The sequence below is a fragment of the Ictalurus punctatus genome, chromosome 15 (genome assembly GCF_001660625.3).
Source record: "Ictalurus punctatus breed USDA103 chromosome 15, Coco_2.0, whole genome shotgun sequence".
In the NCBI taxonomy this organism is placed as follows: Eukaryota; Metazoa; Chordata; class Actinopteri; order Siluriformes; family Ictaluridae; genus Ictalurus; species Ictalurus punctatus.
Genome location: NC_030430.2, coordinates 15,757,061 through 15,778,443, shown reverse-complemented (window position 1 = coordinate 15,778,443; position 21,383 = coordinate 15,757,061). Strand labels below are relative to the sequence as shown.

The window sequence follows — 21,383 nt, the reverse complement described above, 5'->3', positions numbered from 1 at the left end:
ATTCCTTGATTTTTTTTTTTCTCTGAAACCAACCGAGAGTTTCCTTTGCTGTATGCTTTGGATCGTTGTCCTGCTGGAAGGTCCACCCACGTCTCACTTCATCATCATGGTGGATGGCAACAGATTCTTCTCAAGAATCTCCCAGTAAAGGGCTCCATTCATCGTTCCTTCAATTATATGAAGTCTGCCAGTACCATGTAATGAAAAACAGCCCCACACCATGATGCTTCCACCTCCAAACTTCACTGTAGTTATAGTGTTTTAAGAGTGAGATGTGCAGTGCCATTTCTTCTCCAAACATGGTGTGTAGTATAACAGCCAAAAAGTTCAATTTTGCTCTCGTCTGACCAGACTACACTCTCCCAGTATTTTATAGGCTTGTCCAAATGAGTTGTAGCAAACTTTAAATGAACTTCGACATGCCTTTTCTTTATTAATGGAGTCTTGCTGGGTGAGTGTGAGCAGTGGAGTGCATTGCCTATTATTTTCTCTGTGACGATGGTACTTATTGCCTCCAAGTGTTTCTGGAGCTTTTTCTGAGTGGTCCTTGGCTCTTGGGCTACTCATCTGACTATTCTTCTGACTCCCTGGTCAGAAATCTTGTGAGGAGCTCCTGTGCATGACCGGTTGATGATGGAGTGATGTTGCTTCTACTTGCAGATAATGGCCCCAATGATTCAGAAATTTCAAAATACATCTGTATCTGATTCCATCAATATGTTTTGCAACAATAAGGTTGCAAAGGTCTTGGGAGAAATCTTTGATTTACCCATCATGAGATCTTTCTTGTTAGTTAGTTAGTTAGTTAGAGTTAAATTTATATAGCACTTTTCTAGACACTCAATGTACTTTACATAGTATGGGGGATCTCCTCAACCACCACTAATGTGCAGCATCCACCTGTATGATGTGACGGCAGCCGAAGTGCACCAGAACGCCCACCACACAACAGCTATTAGTGGAGAAGAGAGAGTGATGTAGCGAATTCAGAGATGGGGATTATTAGGGGCCATGATAGAGAAGGGCCAGTGGGGGAATTTTGCCAGGACACCAGGGTATACCCCTACTCTTTACAATAAGTGTCCTGGGAATTTTAATGACCACAGAGAGCCAGGACCTCGGTTTAACATCTCATCTGAAAGACAGTGCTGTTTTTACAGAATAGTGTTCCCGTAACTATACTGGGGCATTAGGCTACACACGGACCACAGGGTGAGCACCCCCTGCTGGACTAACTAATACCACTTCCAGCAGCAACCTCCCATTCTTATGTGACTCCTTGGTAACGAGCCTTTTTATAGACCATCAATTTACTAACCCAGCTAATATTAATTTGCACAAATAGGAGGTATAATTACTTTCTAACTTCTTATGGATTTCAGCTGGTGCCTTGCCTTACCTTGCCTTGGAGAACTGCTTTTTCTTAGCGTATTCAATACTTTTTTCCTGTGTTATTCCACTTTATTACACATAACTTTATTTATGGACTTTAATGTTGTGAATTCTTTATACTTGCTGATTTCTTGAGTTAATACTGATGTCTGGTGAAAAATTTCATGTGAGTAACCTCATTGGAAATATATTCACTGAAAAATGTTGATGTTCAATACTTATTTCCCCCACTGTAAGTGTTAAAGTGGACGTTTTATACGAGGCTAGGATAACTATGCTAACAGGTGGAGCACAAACCAGAGCACCAGGATTCACATTCTGCACTATAATGCGATGTTGATCTCCCTTAAAGTTTGCCTTGATTGTTCTACGTTTACACTTTTACATTGCACACATTTTGTAACATTTTATTTATTAAGTTCAAGAGTTTCTTGAACACTTGTTTATTTAATCTTCATATAAGATATAAGAGAATATATTTGTTTAAATTCTATTTTGTTTTTGATTGTTAAAACTAAAATTATTTGTTGTTTGCCTTAATGAAGTAGGTAAATTAAAATACAGTGGTTAAATTCAAACCTTTTTTCTACTGGTCTTTGTTTAAAAAAAGATTTTAATTTATCAATAACTATAGATACCGAACAATATGAAACATCATATCGTGATACATATTTTAGCTGTACCGCCCAGCCCTAATAGAACTATAATTCAATTGTTTATGATAATTGGTGAAATGCTACAGATTTGGTGGATACAAATGAAGTTTTAAAAACTCCTAAGATATATCTTCTGTCCTGTATGATGGCTCTTTTACATGACTGTTTAGGCATGTAAGACTAAAAGCATGAAAAAACTATGCAGACATTTGTGTGTACTCACGCTGGCAGCCTTGTGGGTCATTAGCACTCAGGCCAAAGAAGCCAGACTTGCATCTGTCACAGCGAGGGCCTTCCACATTCTCCTTACAGCGACACTGACCAGCAATCATGCCCAGAGTGGGATCATCACGCTCATCGCACCCACCACGATTTACAGAACCATCCGGGTAACAATTACAAGCTAGAAAGGCAGAAATAAGATAACGTGTGAATAACAGACACCTGTAACTTTATGGTCATATTCACATGTTGCTAAATGTCTTAATCGCACTGACCTACACAGATGCGAGGATCTCGGATATCGCTTGCTGGGTCCTGGTAGAAGAAGGGTTTACAAGTTTCACAGTTGCGGCCCATGGTGTTGTGAAGACAGTCGTCACACACACCTCCACTGACGTTCCCCGTGGCCAGATACACCGCCATATCAAAGTGACATTTGTTGGAGTGGCCATTACAGTTGCACTCTGTGGAAAAATAAAAAAAAACAGTACATGTTTAACTCTGTTTTCATATATACACTACAAGTCTAAGGGTTGAAGTTTAAGAAGTTGTTTTAATTACTCTTGCAGGCATTGGTGTCGCGACCCTCGGCTGGTTTCCAGGGCAGATCATTATGGAAATCATCACACTGCTCACAGTTCAATCCTTTTGTATTGTGCTTGCACACACACCTCCCATGCACCTAGCAACACACAAAAGCAGTAAAGGCATAACATATATTTTTTTAAAAATAGAAAGATTTTTTAAAATATAAGGCAATGTATTTTCTTTGAAAGATTTTACGTGAATTGTACTTTCCCTGTCTAAACATCTCACCATGCGATCGATATCATCCCTTATCCCATCGATGGGTGCGCACTCGGAAGCATGGCCATAGCAGAAGCAGTTGCCCCTGATGACTAGCTCATATATGGCGTAGTAGTACTTCTCCTTGATCTCTACCCGGGAGTCCAGTAGATTATCTCCCAGTGTATGCAGCTTTGTAAAGTTCACACGCAAGTTGGTGATTTTCAGCTGGTCTGTATGAGAGATAAACACATCATTATAGGTAGTTTAAGTTAATACAATGGCTCTATCCTGTGTAATACTTTTGGAAAATTTTGCCACTCCACACCATTACTCAACCCCACATGGAAACATCTTCAAGCCATGTAAATCCCCTGTTAACCCCTGACCCTCTTTCCTAACCTTTGATCTTTCTTTTAATAGCTATATATGTTTTCTGAACTTCTTTGTATTTGTTCTTAATGAATAGATATATGTATATCCTTACTTGTCTGGTTTAGTTAAGGACTAGAGCAGTCTAGCACTTAAATGAATGAGCATTATTCTCTAGTCTTTCAGAATATGAATACTTCCCAGTTCTCCAAGTATTCCATAGCATTGTGCCTTTAACTGTTTGCACTTTTTAAAGTTTCTCTAGATAAGAGCATCTACCAAATGACTAACTGTAGATGTAGACAGTTTAGTGCTGCAGCTTTGCACTATGTTACAGGCTCAATAATTGGATATCACATGATTACTTATCATCTGGAGGGGCTATATGAAAGACTCAAGCACGTGAGGCATGTCTTTTGCATGAGGGACTGCAGATGGAGGTAAAGGAATGAGTGAAAAAGAGAGTTGCTATTATAGCTATTGTGCACAGACTGTTCTTTCCATTCAGGAAGACAGCATGTGAGATGCATCAGTCTTCACATGCCCACTCTGTCCTCACATATTAATGCACATATGCAGTACAGGACGGGAGTGCAGGTTAAACCAAGCTGTTAATCATCAACTTGTTAACTGACACAACAGCATCTCATTACTCTGGAAATTACTGGGGGAGTGTTCATAAGCCCCTTTCCCTAAATCATCACACATTATCTTACCATATGGTCCATCAGTGCAATGAGTAGACAGATTAAATGAGCACGAGGGAGTATCAGCTGGAAAATGTATAAGGTACAGCCAAAAAATTCTAAGGCAGATAGTTGGATAAATGGTTAAAAAATACAGATAAGCTGGTTCAGAGACAAGCTGGTTCTGTCAGTGTGCCCTTGCACTATGTTCACATTGTAATATGCATGATCCATGGACCATGACTGATTAAAACAAGCCTCTTCATAATGCAAGTTACATTGTGTCAGAGGCTGTCAGAAATATTAACCAAGGTCAACCCCTCCTGTGCAACATATTCCCCCACTAATAATACTATTTACATGAGTTGAATTAGAATATATAAGAATATATTTATGCCAATGACCTTTACATATGAAGGCGCCTTGATATTTTCCAACATATCATACTGTCCTCTTGTAGAAAAGAACAAAAAAGAAGGCTTTGTGCAACTAATTAGAAATACTACCATACATTTTCTGCCCATTTTTTCACCAATACATACAGTACTATTTGCAGGTACTGTCCAAACATATTGCTAATTTAAAAAAGCTAGGAATTCTGTGATGAGTTTTTCTGATGGAAAAAACACACCTCTACCACAACATGGAAAAATTTGCTCATGCGTGTTCTTGGGAACGTAGTTAAGTCAGGCCAGTTGAAATAACAAGGGACAAACTGAGTGGGAGGAAACAGCTGCTATTCTCATTGGCACCACTATATCATGTTGCCCCTCTCCTACATTTATTGAACAACTGTAGTGGACAGAACTGGACATGTGAATGGAGCTCTGCTCATGAATGAACCAAAGAAGGACCAGATGAAACTGTAAAATACAAATGCAGCACATTTCATAAGAAGAAATTTAAAAAAGTGTTTTAACTGAACAAAAAGAAACAGAATCTTGCTTGCTGTAATTTATGAACTTGACTCACTTTGAATGCTAGCACTGTAGGGATCTTCAATTTGGATAGCAGGGTCCAGAACTCTAAAGATCACCTGGAAGGAAAAGGTAGTGATGGAAATTAATTAATTAAATAAAATACACCAATAAAAATTCAGAAAAGAAACTGTTAGTGGCTGAGTGACTTGGTCCTCCTCTGTTCTCACCTCTCCTTCAGTGGATGGCTCGATGTCTGAATAACGTGACTCACAGATGAGGTCATCAACATTGCCGAGTGGTCCCTGAGAAATTCCAGGAAAGACTGATGCACAGTCATGGGCAAAGTATCTGTACACCTTCCAGGTACGTCCAAAATCTGAAGATCGCTCAATCAACATGGCTGCAGGACGGAACGTCTGCGAACAGATTTTAAAAAATGTACATGACAAATATCATTGCTAAACAAAAGAAAAGAAAAAATAGCAATGTGAATCTAATCATACCTTAAAAGTCATGATAAGGTGAGTGAAGTGAAACTCTGCTTCAAGGTCCAACTGAATATAAACATCAGACTTGCCTGAGGGGAAAAGTATACATTCAGTCAATTTAGCCATATACAGGTGCATCTCAAAAAACTAAAATATCATGGAAAAGTTAATTTTTTCCCGTAATTTAATTCAAAAAGGGGAACTTTGAAATGTTCTAGATTCATTAAATATAAAGTGAAATATTTCAAACCTTTTTTTGTTTTAATCTTGATGATTACAGCTTATAGCTCATGGAAATAAAAAACCCAGTATCTCAGAATATTATAATAAAAAATTTATAATACAGAAATGTCCACCTTCTGAACAGTATGGTATTTTATGCATTCAATACTTGGTCAGGGCTTTAATCCTTTTGCAAGACTTACTGCATGAATTACTGCACTCCATGTGGCGTGGCATGGAGGCACTCAGCCTGTGGCACTGCTGAGGTATTATGGAAGCCCAGGTTGCTTTGATAGCGGCCTTCAGCTCGTCTGTATTGTTGGGTCTGGTGTCTCTCATAGATTTTCTATGGAGTTCAGGTCAGGTGAGTTGGCTGGCCAATCAAGCACAGTAATACCATGGTCAGCAAACCAGTTACTAGTAGTTTTGGCACTGTGGGCAGGTGCCAAGTCCTGCTGGAAAAGGAAATCAGCATCTCCATAAAGCTCGTCAGCAGATGGAAGCATGAAGTGGTCTAAAATCTCCTGGTAGACGCTGCATTGACTCTCGACTTGAGAAAACACAGCAGATGACATGACACCCCAAATCATCACTGACTGTGGAAACTTCACACTGGACTTCAAGCAATTTGGATTCTGTGCCTCTCCACTCTTCCTCCAGACTCTGGGACCTTGATTTCCAAATGAAATGCAAAATTTCTTTCATCTTTCCCATGATTGTGGCTGTGTGTACTGAACCAGACTGAGAGATTAAAGGCTCAGGAAAACTTTGCAGGTGTTTTGAGTTAATTAGCTGATTAGAGATCTTCTCAGGTCGACATTTCTGTAGTATAAATCCTTTATTAGAATATTTTGAGATACTGTTTTTTGATTTCCATGAGCTGTAAGCTGTAATCATCAGGATTAAAACAAAAAAAAGCTTGAAATATTTCACTTTATGTCTAATGAATGCAGAATATAAGAAAGTTCCACTTTTCCACGATATTATTTTTTTTTTTAGCTGCACCTGTGTGTGTGTGTGTGTGTGTGTGTATATATATATATATATATATATATATATATACATATATACCATGGTCTGTCCGAATACCCGATTCTGATTGGCTGCATTAAAACCATGTATACCACAGGTAGCTCTGATCAGTTAAATCACCGTTCTAAATTAATGTGCTGCCTATAAACAACTGTAACCATAGTAACATAGTTACACTCACAGCTTCATTATTAGTAGACAGACACCATAATTCAAATACGCACAATCTCTCTCTCTGTGTCTGTCTCTTGCTCATTTGCTCGCTTGCTCACTCTTGATTCAGAGCGGGTGGAATTCTAGATCTAATGAACCGAAATACACACACACACACACACACACACACACACGCACACATATTAAGTACAGTAATGTTAAGCCGCTGATACATGTGAAAGTTTATTCATCTCTACCGTACATCAGCTCTCAAATACCTCACTTTCTATTTATAAAGTCAGTGAGAGGTGGTGAACAAGAAAGGCAGCGAGTTGTGTGCATCATATTCTATTACAGCAACAGCACTTTAACTTTATCTCTTATCCATGTTCTGCAGGAGTCTGTAGGTCTGCTAAATTTCACCAAACCTGCCTCACAACTGGCAGCTAGGGAGGAAGGAAAAGGAAAGGGAAAGGAGAGGTGGTGTGTAATGAAGCCTGAATAGAATAAGAGCCTGTGGGAGTGAAGGCTGGGATGAATATGAAAAAACAGAAAGAGTGAATAACTTTTTGTGTTTAGCTATAGCAGGAAGCCTTTATAACCTGGAGGTTTCAATGCTGAGGACAAGTGGTATAACTTGCTCGGATTTTACTCATTTGCTCCATCAGAAGCTGTTTTTCTGGATGAGTGGTCATGCACTGGACAAGTGACCCAATGTTCATTAAACTGCATACGCACTGCTGTGGCACTGACACCATGGGGACATCAAGCAAAAATAGCCATCATTTCCTGTCAACTCCTGACTTTCCATGTTCCTTAAAGCCTCATAACACAGCTCATTAAGACAAAAAAGCCTTCAGTGTATGTGAACAAGCCTCTTTTGGGAAGTTACCAATGTGGGAATTGTGTGTAAGTTCTAAAATGGAAGATGTATTTGTGCATATGATCAGATCAACAACACAAATACTCTTTTGATGTAATTTTGTAACCTACTCTATCACAAATACAACAGGCTTGGTAATCTGTCTAATACAAACTTTAACAAAGTCAGGACGTATGCTGAGAAAATGCTTATAGAGTTTAATTTATCTCATTCCATCATCCATGAACTGAAGCCATGTAAAGTTAAAGCCTGTGCCACACAGAAGCATATAAAACAATACACTGAAATCACAAGTGACATACGTTAGTGGGCTTGAACTATTGAGGTGATTTGCTGGACATGGACATTTCATCTTTGAACTTGTCCTTCTTTACTGTTTCTACACTCTCTCCTCTCTGCCTACTTCTATTAATAACTATATGCTTTAAATATTTTATTAAAATATTTTATTAATTCGTTAATCTATTTTCCATATTATATGTCAGTGCAAATGAACACCTCCGTGGCATTTCTAATAGTATTAATAGGTTGCTTTGAACATCACTGTTCTAATAATACATCTCTTGTGTGTTCAGTGTGGGAGCCTGCCAAACAGCTAGGTTTATAGTGGTTAATGGCTCAGGCAATCCCAGTGGCAGCTGGTAAATTTCTTCACAAGTACACCAAATCACTTCATCACTTTATTCTGCACATCTTCATGTACTGGCCCATTGTGTATATAGTTTTGATGAAACATCAAAGAGCATGTGGTTTGTTTGTTTTTTTACAGCAAAATAAAACCATTGATGATCTCACCATTCTCAGACTGCCACCAGCACTTCTTGTGGTCTGGGCTGAAGCTGGTGATGACATTCTCGATACGGTGACTGATGGTGTTGTACACAGAATTGTATGGTCTGCGCGAATCACACTGGAAACATTTCTTCTCCTCCTGCATAAGGTCATATATTGGAAGCCTTAAGCGTTATACAGTCAACAAGCTCCATGTGGTTACACTGGCCAGAATGTTGGGAGGTCAAACAGGAAGTGCCTGAGGCTTTACCTGTAGATGACTAACAATGCAGTAGGGTTCTCTCTTCGTGAGGCCACAGGTAGACGACGCCTTCAGGTTCTTCTCTCGACCCACCAGGAGGTCACCGGTTGCTGGGTAACAACTTCCATGAGTACATCCATGGGGGTGATCAGGTTCTTGAGCAAGGGTTGTTACCAAGCCTGAATCACAGAGATATAGAGAAAATAAAATGAGATATAAAGTTTGGCCAACCAAAGCAAAAGGGCAGGTCAAATTTAAATCTACAAACCTGGCTATGTTCCTTTTCAAAAGTAGTACCTTGTTGATTTATTCAGAATTTTATGCACAACTGACCTTTATGGGCACTGAGACGTTTATGGAGATGTAACACAACTAACTGAATACGTGTACTTATGCACAAACACAATCACCTTAAACCTTTATAGATCAATTCAGTATAGAAAGTTCTGCAAATCTATCAACTACATAAAATATGGTCATCACACAAATATAAAACAAAAAACAGGCAATTTTACAATAATCATAGTTATATGAGTAGATTTTAAAAAGCCTGGGAAAAATTCTGCAGACGGGAATTCACAGACACTATCAATGGAGACATGTCTCATTCTTCAAACAAGACAGCTGTGTTTGTTTGGCACCACACCACCTTTCACACTGCTGCCAGGTTCAGCACGTCACACACAAACACATACACTGTACACAAAGCACATTTTCACATACAACATACAAACTCACAAACTGTAAACACTTATCTACTGCATGTATGCTGACTGACAGTGCTGGGGAAATCTTGTTATGCTCTGGACTGTTTAGGAAAGATAGCTGCTTACACCAGGGAAAACTTATCTCTGCCCCGTTTCCTGTGTTCATTGCAACTCCCAGCAGAAACTCCAGATAAATCTCACCTTGGGAAATTAATCTGATCTCTTTAACAGTGAACTGTAGCAGGAAAATCAGAAAATGGAGAAAGAAATGGAATTAAGGGAAATACAGGTTTTAGAGGAATACAAGTCCACTTCTCTGTTTTAAATCCTTTTTCTCGGATTAGTTTTGCATAAAGCGCAAAAAAACATATGGACAGATAATTACAGAAAAGAGTACTAGGCATACACTTAATCCAGGACTTTAGAGGATAGTGATGAGGACTCTAGTGCTTATATCTTAGTCAGTGTAACTTTTTTTAATATAATAAACTTTAGATGGATAAAAACATGGGTTATTTCTATATATTTTTCTTACACAGCAAAAATTATATTTTGACTGAAAATATCTTGAACATAAGCAAATGTATGTATTGTTTCTTATTATGAGATTATTATAAATTGAATATAAGATTATTCCGAATGTTTTAGATGATTTTATTGATTTCAAGCTTTACATTATCTTATTCTATTGGCAGATAATTTTGCTTCTTTCTTGAAATAAATGCTTAAAATGGCAAAAAAAAAAAAAAGGATCTGCCAATAGAACAGAACTATTTCAAGCTTGACATTAACAAAAAAATGTGTAAAAATAGGTTTATTAACTCTATATCTGGTGTATTGTAATCTATAGAGAATGAGAGATAAATTTGACTGTATTCAAGATATTTTCATTTGCTAAGATGGTCATTTCTGTAGCATATGAATTTGAATTTTTTTGTTTGTTTATTTCATAAGTTTATATGGAATATTTTACATACATTTTATTTTACTTCACATAAATCTATTTTAGTTTCAGGTATTAGCTTTAGTTATCACTGTACAGTACCCTGATATGTAGCTGATGATACACAGGATCTATCCGGATTCTTTGTAGGCCTGAAAACCCTTTCTCATCACTCATGGAAAATAGCAGCTATATTTATCTCCTCCTTCTATTAAGTTCACTGTTTCAGTTGGCTTATTTATTTATATATTTATAGTTTTACTATATGGTTACTATAATAAACCTGGTTTTTAGCACCTCCACTCAGTATTTGCTGAAGAACAGCAACTATTCCACCCATGGAAAGAAGGAACACAGACGATTTTAATACTACAAATGTTAAAATCACTATATTTACTTCAGCTGGCTGTGTCTCATTCAAATATCCCAAAATCAGGAGGTTTGGGTCAGGAGGGCTGGCTAACTCCCAGCTCCTCTGCCACTCTCACCTTACATGGACAAGAGGCTCAGGAATGTAGGAGGACAGCTGGCAGTGGAAGAATACTGCCCCATTAACAAAGCACACAACTTATAACCAGAGGGGTTCTGTCAGCTGTTTCACTGAAAGACATCCAGCCAACTTTTTAGCTTCAAGAAATACTGACCATAGCAAATTAACACAGTGAAGAATGTGTACACAACCAGGAAAGACATTTATCATGCTTTACAATGAAAGCTCTGTAGTAATTCTTGTCAATATTACTTTGAAACACAAATGTATTGAGTTAGGACTGGACAATTCCCATCATTCTTTCTGGCTTCACATCTGCCTCGTTTTAGCTAATCTCCCTGACATGAGCTGGAAGACAAGACAAAGGTAGGGATTCTCTCTCTTCCTGTCCCTCTGTCTGTCTGATGTCACCCTAAATACTTTACTCATATTTTTCCCCCAGTCCATCTCACATCACCTCCGCTCTTTCTAAGACGTGTGTTGTGCTCTTCCATCTTCACTTCCTGCAGCTTAGGACTTGGCTTGGCGTTATGTACCAGGTGGGGCTAAATTGCTGCTGCTCTACTCTGCTTTGTTGCAAAGCTGGACTCCAGTGGGACTTTTCATTTTCTCAAATTCTACCCGTCTCAATTTTCAAGGGTGAACAGTTGGTCCACAGTGTACAGAGAGAGCAGAGAATTTCCCTCTTTATGCCTGTCTGTGATTCCAGAGAGGAGTCCTTCTCCTGGCGACACAGTGCTCGGTCTACAGACATGGGGGGAAATGTGACACTTACACAACACATTCTCCACCTGCTAAACAAATTTGGAACAGCCTAGCACTTCCCAACTGTTCATCCAGAAGCTCCAGCATCTCTCACAAACTTGCCATGTTAAGGCCGGAAGTGTGTGATGATTTTAAGTGTTCTGGGATACAGCTGGAATTATCACTGTGCTGATAATAGTCCAGTGTAAATAATGTTTTGTCCTTGAAGCCTTCTCTCTAATGAGATTACATTTTTTTCCTCTTGAGGTTTTTCCCAAACCTTGCTCAATTGTCCTCCCTGCCTCATATGACGGTAGAAGGATGAATTCTGGGAATGTGTATCCTGAATTATGAATCTCCTGAGGAGGTAAGATGGATATAAACCAGAAGTCAATTCAGTGTGAATAAAACCACCTGCTCCGTGTGTGTTTGTGAAGCTGAATTTGGGGTGAAGAATAATAAGGAGCGAAATGAGTAAATTTGACACTTACAGTTTTGCTTTTGTTAACCACCCCTCCAGTACACTTCTATTTATCTGAGTTGTTTAATATGAGCTGGCTGCTAATTCCAGCCCATAGTCCAGTCTCAGTGTCTCCTCTTGCCTTCAACCCCGCTGCTATTTGCAGCTCATACTCCATTCCTGTCACTACTTCCAACTACTTTTCTCTACCCTTACATATTGTCCTCCATTAGTATGACTGAACATCATGTTACTGCTGCCTCTAAGGTAATCAGAGACTTCTACAGACATGCACAAGACAACACTTTCTAGATACAAAGTTAACATCATGTCCCCTATTCTGTACTGAAATTAACTATCGAATTTGAAATCTTTTTAATCTACTAGACTCTAGAAGCTAACAGTTGACCTTAATATGTTAGTTTATCAACGATTCCATTCATGAATTGATTATTGTACTGATATGTTGTGTTATTTTACCATGATGTATGTCTAAATTTATTATTATTCTTAGAAACCAAATAGTTTATTTTATTCTATTGTTTCTGGTGGATATACTTAATTTTAGTAAAATTTATTGGGTTAGCAATAGTTTTGCCTATATCTGTGTGTCCTTACATACAGTATTGGAACAGCAAGGTGTGAGAAAGAAAAATACTGCTCATGATCCAAAACATACAAGCTCATCAGTCAAGCATGGTGGAGGTAGTGTCAAGGCTTTGGCTTGCATGGCTGCTTCTGAAATGGGCTCACTAATTATTGATGTAACTCATGTTGGTAGCAACAGAATGAATTCAGTCTACAGAAATAATTCTGTCTTTCAATTTACAGAGAAATGCTTATAATCTGATTGGGAGGAACTTCACGATGCAGCAAGACAATGACCCAAAAACACACTGCCAACACAAACAAAGGATTCATCAGGGGGAAAAAGTGGAAGGTTTTAGACTGGCCAAGTCAATCACCAGCCCTTAACCCAATTGAGCATGCATTTCACCTCCTGAAGAGGAAACTGAAGGGGGAAACACCCCCCAAAACAAAATACAACTGAAAGAAGCTGCAGTACTGCAGAAGTCTGGAAAAGCAACACAAAATAAAAATGCAACAGTTTGATGATGTCAGTGAGTCACTGGCTTGATGCAGTTATTACAAGAAAGGGATATGCAACCAAATTTTACGTGTTATTTACTTTAATTACTTTCATATACTTTTGCTCACCTAAAAATTGAGTGGACTGTCGCCAAATGTGCCATGTTTTGAGTTGTTTAACACATCTAGATGTAAATATCAGGAAATGAAAGCTGAAATTCTGACCTATCGTCTCATATTCATCTTTTGATCTATAACCCAAATGTCTTCAATGTGCAGTACAGCGAAAACAACAGCACAGGGCTTGCTGTTCCAATACTTTCAGAGGGGACTGTATGCCTAAACAATATGATATGAAATACTTGTCTGGGACAATGCAGCATAATTCTTTATAAAAAGGGAATCAATATTTATTATATTATTCTAATATTTATTATATTATTCTTGCATACCCTGTCCAGGGTGTACCCCGCCTTGTGCCCGATGCTCCCTGGGATAGGCTCCAGGTTCCCCCGCGACCCTGAAAAGGAGTAAGCGGTTGAAGATGGATGGATGGATGGACTATTCTTGCATTGCACTAGTTCCCATTGCTGTAGCAGACTCCAGTAGCTTGTGCATGTTTGTGCATGACAGCATGTCTGCATTTTGAATGACTTTGAATTACTGTCCCATTTATAGTGTAATAGTAAATAGCCTGAGCAAAATAGCTGATATTTATTATAAAGGTTGGGTCATATGATGGGACTATGAGCAGTGTTTTCCTCTCAAAAAAGAAAGCCCCCTTCACTGCACAAAATAATAATGTCTGATTACATCATTTGTTTTGGTGGTTTTCTGTTTTTCTGGCTCGTAAAGCCGATTCATACAGTCATCCATTTCATTCATTTAGCTGTTATTAGCATAATACTAGCTAATTTAACATTGAGTACATAATGTTTGCTTGCACTGGACAAATTAATTTGTACCATTTCATACCATGTTTTTGCTTTGTTTTAATAATTCACTCATCTTTTTTTTCAGGAACACATGGCAATGTGTCTATGGAAACACACACACACACACACACACACACACACACACACACACACACAAAACACAGCTGTGCCACAGTCAGTGAACATAGTCTCTGAGGGAATATGAACAAACAGTGTCTGGGATGCATCGGGTTTGTGTGAGGTGCTTTAGCAGACTCACACCTAAGTAAACTTTATGAATAAGGACAAAAAAACAAAAAACAGACTTGGAATTTTATCATCTCGTTACTCATTTAGCTAAGTAACACATTTACATACAAGAGCCACCATAAAGAGTTGAATTTAATACAGACACTTATTGGACAATATATTCAAAGAAACTTTAATATCAACCATTAAAAAATTATATATATATATATATATATATATATATATATATATATATATATATATATATATATATATATATATTTGATAATAGTCCAGATGCAATTTTATTCATTTTGGTTCAACTGATTTCTTTATTGTTTATTTGTTTAGGATGGACTTGTGTCACCTATATTTAGAAATGAAGCTTAAACTAAATCCGACTCCTGCTAAATCTGACCTATCCAAGTACTAAAATGGGTAAAAAAAAAAAAAAACCAACCTAGCCATAAATAAAGTTCTCATAAGGACCTGCTTATGAGGTTGGGAAACGATTTTTGGGTTTTTTTTAATTTTGACCTTAAATAGCTTTACTGTCTATACTGTCTATACTGTATGATATATAGTGCTTTTAAAAGTGTTTGATATTATTGTATATTTTTTTTAGGTTTTATGCTTCATCTGCTGACGAGCTTTATGGAGATGCTGATTTCCTTTTCCAGCAGGACTTGGCAGGTGCTGCAATTTTGTGTGATGCACCTGAATATAGCATGTCTTAGCATTTTAAAGACTTATTGAAGACATTTTAATACCAATTAAGGCCTGATTTTTAGATGAATGAATTTAATGCCTTATAAGACTTTTTAAGGATCCATGGGAACCCTGTCCTGGCCTGTGTATACTGTAAACATAACTAATGAATCACTGACCCACCCTCTTTGGATCCAGGCTCAACTCAAAACCATATCAAGGGCCTCCCCTCGATATGGCTCCTGTTCAGAGGCTAGTTTTTACAAGCTGTTAGCACTGCTCTGTTCTTACACGCCTGCTAGGAAAGAAGGAGGAGATGTTTAGGTTATTAAACTGTTATGACACAGGCACGATGTGAGGGGCAAACAGCCTTAACATAGCATAGTTAGCTATCATAAACTGCATGTGGATGTTTATGTGAAGTTGGAAAGTGAGACCCTGACCTATATATCCTTCCTGACTTGCATTTCTTCTGAGTTTATCCAGTCTGTCCATGACTGTTGTTACTAAATTTTACATGGAAATATTGTTACCCCTAACCTTAGGGTGTTCCTGAGTGGCACAACAGAAAAGCAATTGGCTTGTTGCCTGTAGAATGCATGTTCAAATCCTGATGATGTCAATCACAGCAACACTAGCCAACTGGTGATGTCTGTGTGCTCATGTATATGGAAGAATTCAGTCAGCGCTTTCCTCAGAGTGTACATTTGAAAATTGAGATTTGTTGGCGTCAAATGTCTTGGAAGAACTTGTATGTGGAAAAAAAAACACAGTCAGGGCAAAATAGATGCTTACATGTGAATTAAACGTGCAAAAAACTAGAAAGACAGGTATACAGATGTTAGTAATAAAGAAGCACAAAAGTCCATTGTGGGGTTTTCAAATGCATTTCATAACTTCTCATGTGGTGGAGAGCAATGATTCATCTTGAACTGGGTATCATGTTTAAAGTGAACCGCAAGGTGTCTGCACTCTTCATAATACACAACCATAGCTTAACACTGACAACCAGTCATTATTAACAGCACTTTGAATTACAGCCAAGGCTCTGTTCAGGAAACAGGCAGCATGGTAGTCAGGCTGAAGTTAATCATAGATCCTGCACCCAGCCAACATAAGACAGAGGCATACTGAGACAAGTTAATGTTTGGAAGGTCATCATGCAGTCTTAACTTGAACAGACAGTAACAAATTATTCTTACGACTCCTTGAAATAGCATATAACATCTCAGCCTCTATTTCAATTTCTCTATCAGTACATAAATCTAAATCCCTGCCCCAAGGAAGAAACCTTATTCAAAACTATTCTGAACACAATTATGCCTGCCCTAAAAACTGTGTCCTTTCACTGCCCCCCACCCTCTCCCCTGCTCCTCATAGCTCTATCAAAGACTTTGGCTGGCTCATTGTTCTGCCGAGTGCAGTTCCGGAGGGGCATTCCAGCCTAGGCCTCTGTGGATCGCGCTGAGTGCCCTGCAGCCTGAGGACTGCTCCAGCTCTTCACCTGTTCACATCCCTCTTAACACAACACTCTGCTCTGCAGAAATGAGCATAAAAGTCTACTGCAGTGCGAGGCGAAATGTAAACACACTAAAGAACAAAAAAAAGCAGAGGAGAAGAAGAACCTGCACACAATGTGCAAATTAGCACTCTTTTGAACAAACATTCAAGTTTTGCGCATTCTGACATTTCAGAGGTTTCAGAGATCATTGGTCAGAAGGTTAATTTTCTATTATAACAGTTCTAACAGTAGTGCTGGAAGAAAGACAAATTATATTAATGCGCTTGCTTTAATATGTTATTGTTTCTATAGTAACAACAAACTCAACGGAACTTGTATGGCAGACGCGTACTTAAATGTAACAATAAACAGATTTTTAAAAAAAGGAAATATAGTATAACCATAGCTATGGTTAAGCTTTCTTTAAGGAGACATTTATTTACCATTTATCTCTACATTTGTCCTTTAAAGTAAAGCTGTTCCTTTAAGTTTACCCCGGTCAGAAAGGTCTTCAGGACAGAGGAATCTAGGCTTCAGAGTTTCTCAGTTATTAGACAAGCTGCATTTTTGTCTTATTAACTTCAAGAGATATCTAAACAAGAGGCTTGTGAGAGACAGAGGGTTTATAGCTGTTATACATGATAATATGACTGATAACAAGTGATAACTAATTTGTTTAATGGATATTCCGCTACATTCATTGTAACTATAATCATAAAAAGTATAATGTGAAATTATTAAATCAACAAACAATTCTAATCAGTGGAAAAGAGCTGTGGTATTAGGTGAATAAAACACTTTGGGTCATGCTTTTATAGGAAAATATTAACATCACACCATCCCGGTCCATCCATCCATCCATTTTCCATACCGCTTATTCTACACAGGGTCACGGGGGAGCCCGTAGACTATCCCAGGGAAATCAGAGCACAAGGCAGGGGACACCCTGGACAATCGCACACACATTCACACCCTATAGACAATTTGGAAATGCCAATCAACTTACGGCACATGTCTTTGGACTCGTGGAGGAAAGGCCTGAATCACTGGGAGGACATGCAAACTCCACGCACACAGGGTGGACACGGGATTCGAACCCCTAACACCTAATGAGGTGTGATGCAAATGTACTAAGCACTAAACCACTGTGCCTCCCACTGCATGTAATTGCAGTAATCAAAGACCAAATCATCCAAAACAATCTAATTACAATCACATTTAACACACCATCATCGCCACATGTAAATTAGCAGAGATCACACAAAACTCTTGTCTGATTGGTTCAAATGACCCAAAATGACACAGCTAGACATCAGCCAGTAAATATGCCTGGGACTAAACATGTCTTGCCATCTGCTGACTGTCACACTTCACCTCCTACTTCGTTCATTAGAGCTCTGCTCGGCCAAAAATAACACCATCCCATCCCTCTTCCCTCCTCCTCCTCACCTCATCACATTCTCTCACGACACAGTTTTATCATACAACTCACACAGAGAGACCCTGTCTCCCATCACTTATGGGGCATACTAAACAGAGAATAAAGGAACAGAAGAAGAAAAGCGGGCGACTGGGCCCTAACACTGGATAACAGCAAACTAAGAAAAGCAGATATACTGATTGATGTCAGCAAAAGTCTAAGGTTTATGGCACAAGACAGAAAAAGCAGAGCAACTGGAGAGCTGGCCTGTTCTGTGCTCTATATATGGATATGGATACTCTCAGACCATGCTGTAACCTTTGCAATAATGCCTCTAACCTCAACCTTTTATCGCTGAAGGCTAGGAATACTCCAGCACCCTTATATCTATCTACCACTATCTATCTGTTGCGTTTAGGCAACAAGAAATGTTAATGTTTCCCAGAACAAAGAAAAAAAGAAGACTTGAAAAAGACACCTAAGGGTGGTTGTTGGGGCATCAATAAGCTTTTTTTCATAAAATGCTGGCGTGAAATTTTCAGTGAAAGAATTATGCACAATCTGATAATAACTTTTTATTGTAATAAAAAAAAAAAAATTAAAAGTAATAAAAAGTAGGAGTGTAAATATGTTACCAAATAGCCTGAGGTTTGATAAGCGAACTCCTCATAGGTATCTCCAAGCTATCATTGTTATCATTGTAAGAAAGTTTCGAGTAAGAGTTTTTGGTTTCTCCTGGACTATACCTTTTGAGATTTTACCACCCAACCCTCAACTACAAGAATGTACAATTAAAACACTGACTAAATGGATCATTACTCACAATAACGACCAGTTGATCTGGACATTATAATGCATTTTTTGGATCAAATGTTAACTGAATGTCAAATTTTATAGTTAAACACAATTACGAGTCAATTCACATTGTAGCTCACAGGTTTTTTAATATGGTACTACTGCTACGTTTTCAATTCAACATGTTCAATTATACTTATAATTTTTTTTCTCCATATTCCCCACCCCTAATTAAGTATACTCAATACCCAAAATAAACAATTAGGAAGAATATAATCTGAGGATCTGAGAAATATATTTCTGTTATTTCACTGCAGAGTGCTCTGACTTAAAAATGAAGTTTTAAAAATGGTCAGAAATTCTGTAGAAGACCATACCAGGTGTTACCCAAAATGGGCATTCAAAGACACCTTAAGTGTGACTTGTTCACCTCTTCCTTCCTGTTTAGCACTGCAATAAACTTATTTTAGTTCTTAGGAATAACATGATAGGATAGCTGACAGTCTCTGGGGGCCCATTACATGCAGGCTGAGGCTCTGTCAGGAATGAGAGTCTGTCAGAAATGGGCTTGGTTGTCATGTGTGCTGTTCCAGGTAATAAAATTAGTCCAGTTACACTGACCATGACTCAACAGACACTACAACAGTTTACAAATGCATGTGACTGAATAGTACATGCATGTATTGTATAAACAGTGTATACTACTTATTCTGCTCGGTTTATGGGGCACAGAAGAGGATTATAATGGACATCTAAAAGCGCAAAAGAGTTTGGACTGGGATAAAAAATAAACAGAGTCTAAAGACGGTCTTTTAATACTCACTCCATCTCACTCTCTCTCTCTCTCAGTGTGACAGTGTGCATGACTAGTAAGTCCCAGTACTTGCATACTCTTTTACTCGCACTCAAAAGTATGTACTTGTTCTTCACAAAGAGTGCAAAATTTTAGTACATAGTATAAGTATGAGATGTAGTACTTATTTCTTCATTTTTTAAATAAAAGCTGTCAGATATTCCTATCTTTGTAGAGACATCTGGGCTCTAACATAATATAAAAACATATAAAAACAGGTGTTAAGTGTGAATTCCTCTCCAGTGGTCAGGACCAATGACAAAAACTGACTGATCCAAGAAAGGAATCAGAGGTCAGATTTAAGATCTAGTCTTAAAACTCCCCTTGGCTCAAACAGAAACAGTATAACTCCCTTGAGCACATTTGGCCTATATGAAAAATTGAGTGCCTTTCTTTCTTTTATGTTCTTTTTATAATAGGATTCATAAATATATATATATTCTACATGACACATAGTATTACAAAGGAGTCCATTATGTTACATCCCAGTTTACCTATTTGAGCTATCAATTCAGTTATTTTTGGAGAACTGTAGTGATTTTAACACAGCTCGACAGAAATCCAAGTCCGAACCCGTAAATAGCACGTGAGAGATGAGTGATCAGGGGGAAAACAAATTCCCTAAGACAGCTTTAGGAAGAAGAAACATTGAGAGGAACCGGATGCTTTTCTGTTCCACACCTGGACACCTGGTAGCTGGGAGTTTAATAAGCTTGTGATGGATTACAGAACAAACACATAGGCTATAGAGAACATGTGGGCATTAGTGATTAAGTATGAGGTATAGAGTAGGCTATAACAGGATGTTAGAATGTTTTAAGTACATTATAAAGTAAGTACGTTTGGGACTTACCACAGAAAACCAGCAGGAGCAAAGTGCGCATCGTGTGAAGATGCTCGTTTTTACTTTCCAGCGCGTCGAACAGCGGGCTAATGACATATAAACCAACTGCTCAGTAATGATAACTGTTACTGAAATGAAAACAACTTAGTTCAAAAACACCTGGAAAATATCTTCAGTCGTTTGCGAATATGATACTTACAGCAGTACTCTGATACTCCCTGGTGTGTGTGTGTGTTCGTCCCCTCAGACTGTTGTACCAGTTTTCGCCACAAACCCGACTGACCACAGCTCTGACTTTCTGTAGCGCTGGAAATGTGTCACTGAAAACACGCAGTGGATTTCGAAGACGTGGAGTCTGTCCTTGAGTCACAAATAGAGACGCTGGAGTTTGAAAAAATAAAATAAAATAAATAAATTAAACCCGGCGCCTAAAAACATGTGGAGTCCACCTCGACGTTTCTGAGACTGCCCAGCTGGCGAGCGCGTGCGTTTGAATAAATAAATAAATAAATAAATAAATAAACGCAAGCATTTCGCAGCGCTCGCGTGCGTTGCCATAGGCAGCACATGGTTTTAAAAAGCTTTCTTGCTAAGCGGTGAAGCTGTAATATTGTAGCCTACTATTACTGACTACTATTTAAGGAGGTGCATTCTCAGAGGAAAGGGTGCTAAAGTGTACTTCCCTTTCTCTAGGGGTGGTACTCTTGTCATTTTACCATTAATATAGCTAGTATTTCACCTGAAAATAGGCTAATCGTTCATTAATTTATACAGTACGTCTTCACTTTAGCATACCCAATCCACATGCATATTTCTTTAAT

General features: G+C 38.3%; 2 protein-coding genes across 8 annotated transcripts in view; one reads left to right on the top strand and one right to left on the bottom strand.

The window, feature by feature from the left end:
* The window catches only part of lamb2 (laminin, beta 2 (laminin S)), a 38,114-nt gene extending 17,056 nt beyond the window's left edge, over positions 1-21,058 (bottom strand). The window contains exons 1-11 of one of the 2 annotated variants that reach the window (XM_017487226.3): positions 20,762-21,058; positions 20,572-20,648; positions 8,855-9,024; positions 8,608-8,743; positions 5,538-5,611; positions 5,262-5,450; positions 5,087-5,150; positions 3,087-3,289; positions 2,832-2,952; positions 2,546-2,734; positions 2,272-2,451 (exon numbers count right to left, since the gene is read on the bottom strand). In XM_017487226.3, the coding sequence (XP_017342715.1) occupies positions 2,272-2,451; positions 2,546-2,734; positions 2,832-2,952; positions 3,087-3,289; positions 5,087-5,150; positions 5,262-5,450; positions 5,538-5,611; positions 8,608-8,743; positions 8,855-9,024; positions 20,572-20,602 (1,357 nt within the window). In that variant the 5' untranslated portion in view covers positions 20,603-20,648; positions 20,762-21,058. The remainder of the gene's footprint in view (positions 1-2,271; positions 2,452-2,545; positions 2,735-2,831; positions 2,953-3,086; positions 3,290-5,086; positions 5,151-5,261; positions 5,451-5,537; positions 5,612-8,607; positions 8,744-8,854; positions 9,025-20,571; positions 20,649-20,761) is intronic. The other variant, XM_017487228.3, reaches the window with a different exon arrangement.
* sinup (siaz-interacting nuclear protein) overlaps positions 1-21,383 on the top strand; it is a 219,251-nt gene that overhangs the window by 111,241 nt on the left and 86,627 nt on the right. Inside the window, exon 1 of one of the 6 annotated variants that reach the window (XM_053686200.1) lies at positions 6,448-6,458. The exons of 4 other annotated variants lie outside the window; for them this stretch is intronic. The gene's annotated coding sequence lies outside the window, so the exon portion shown is untranslated. Of the gene's footprint in view, positions 1-6,447; positions 6,459-21,383 lie in introns of those variants that run through there. One more of the 6 variants, XM_053686198.1, reaches the window with a different exon arrangement.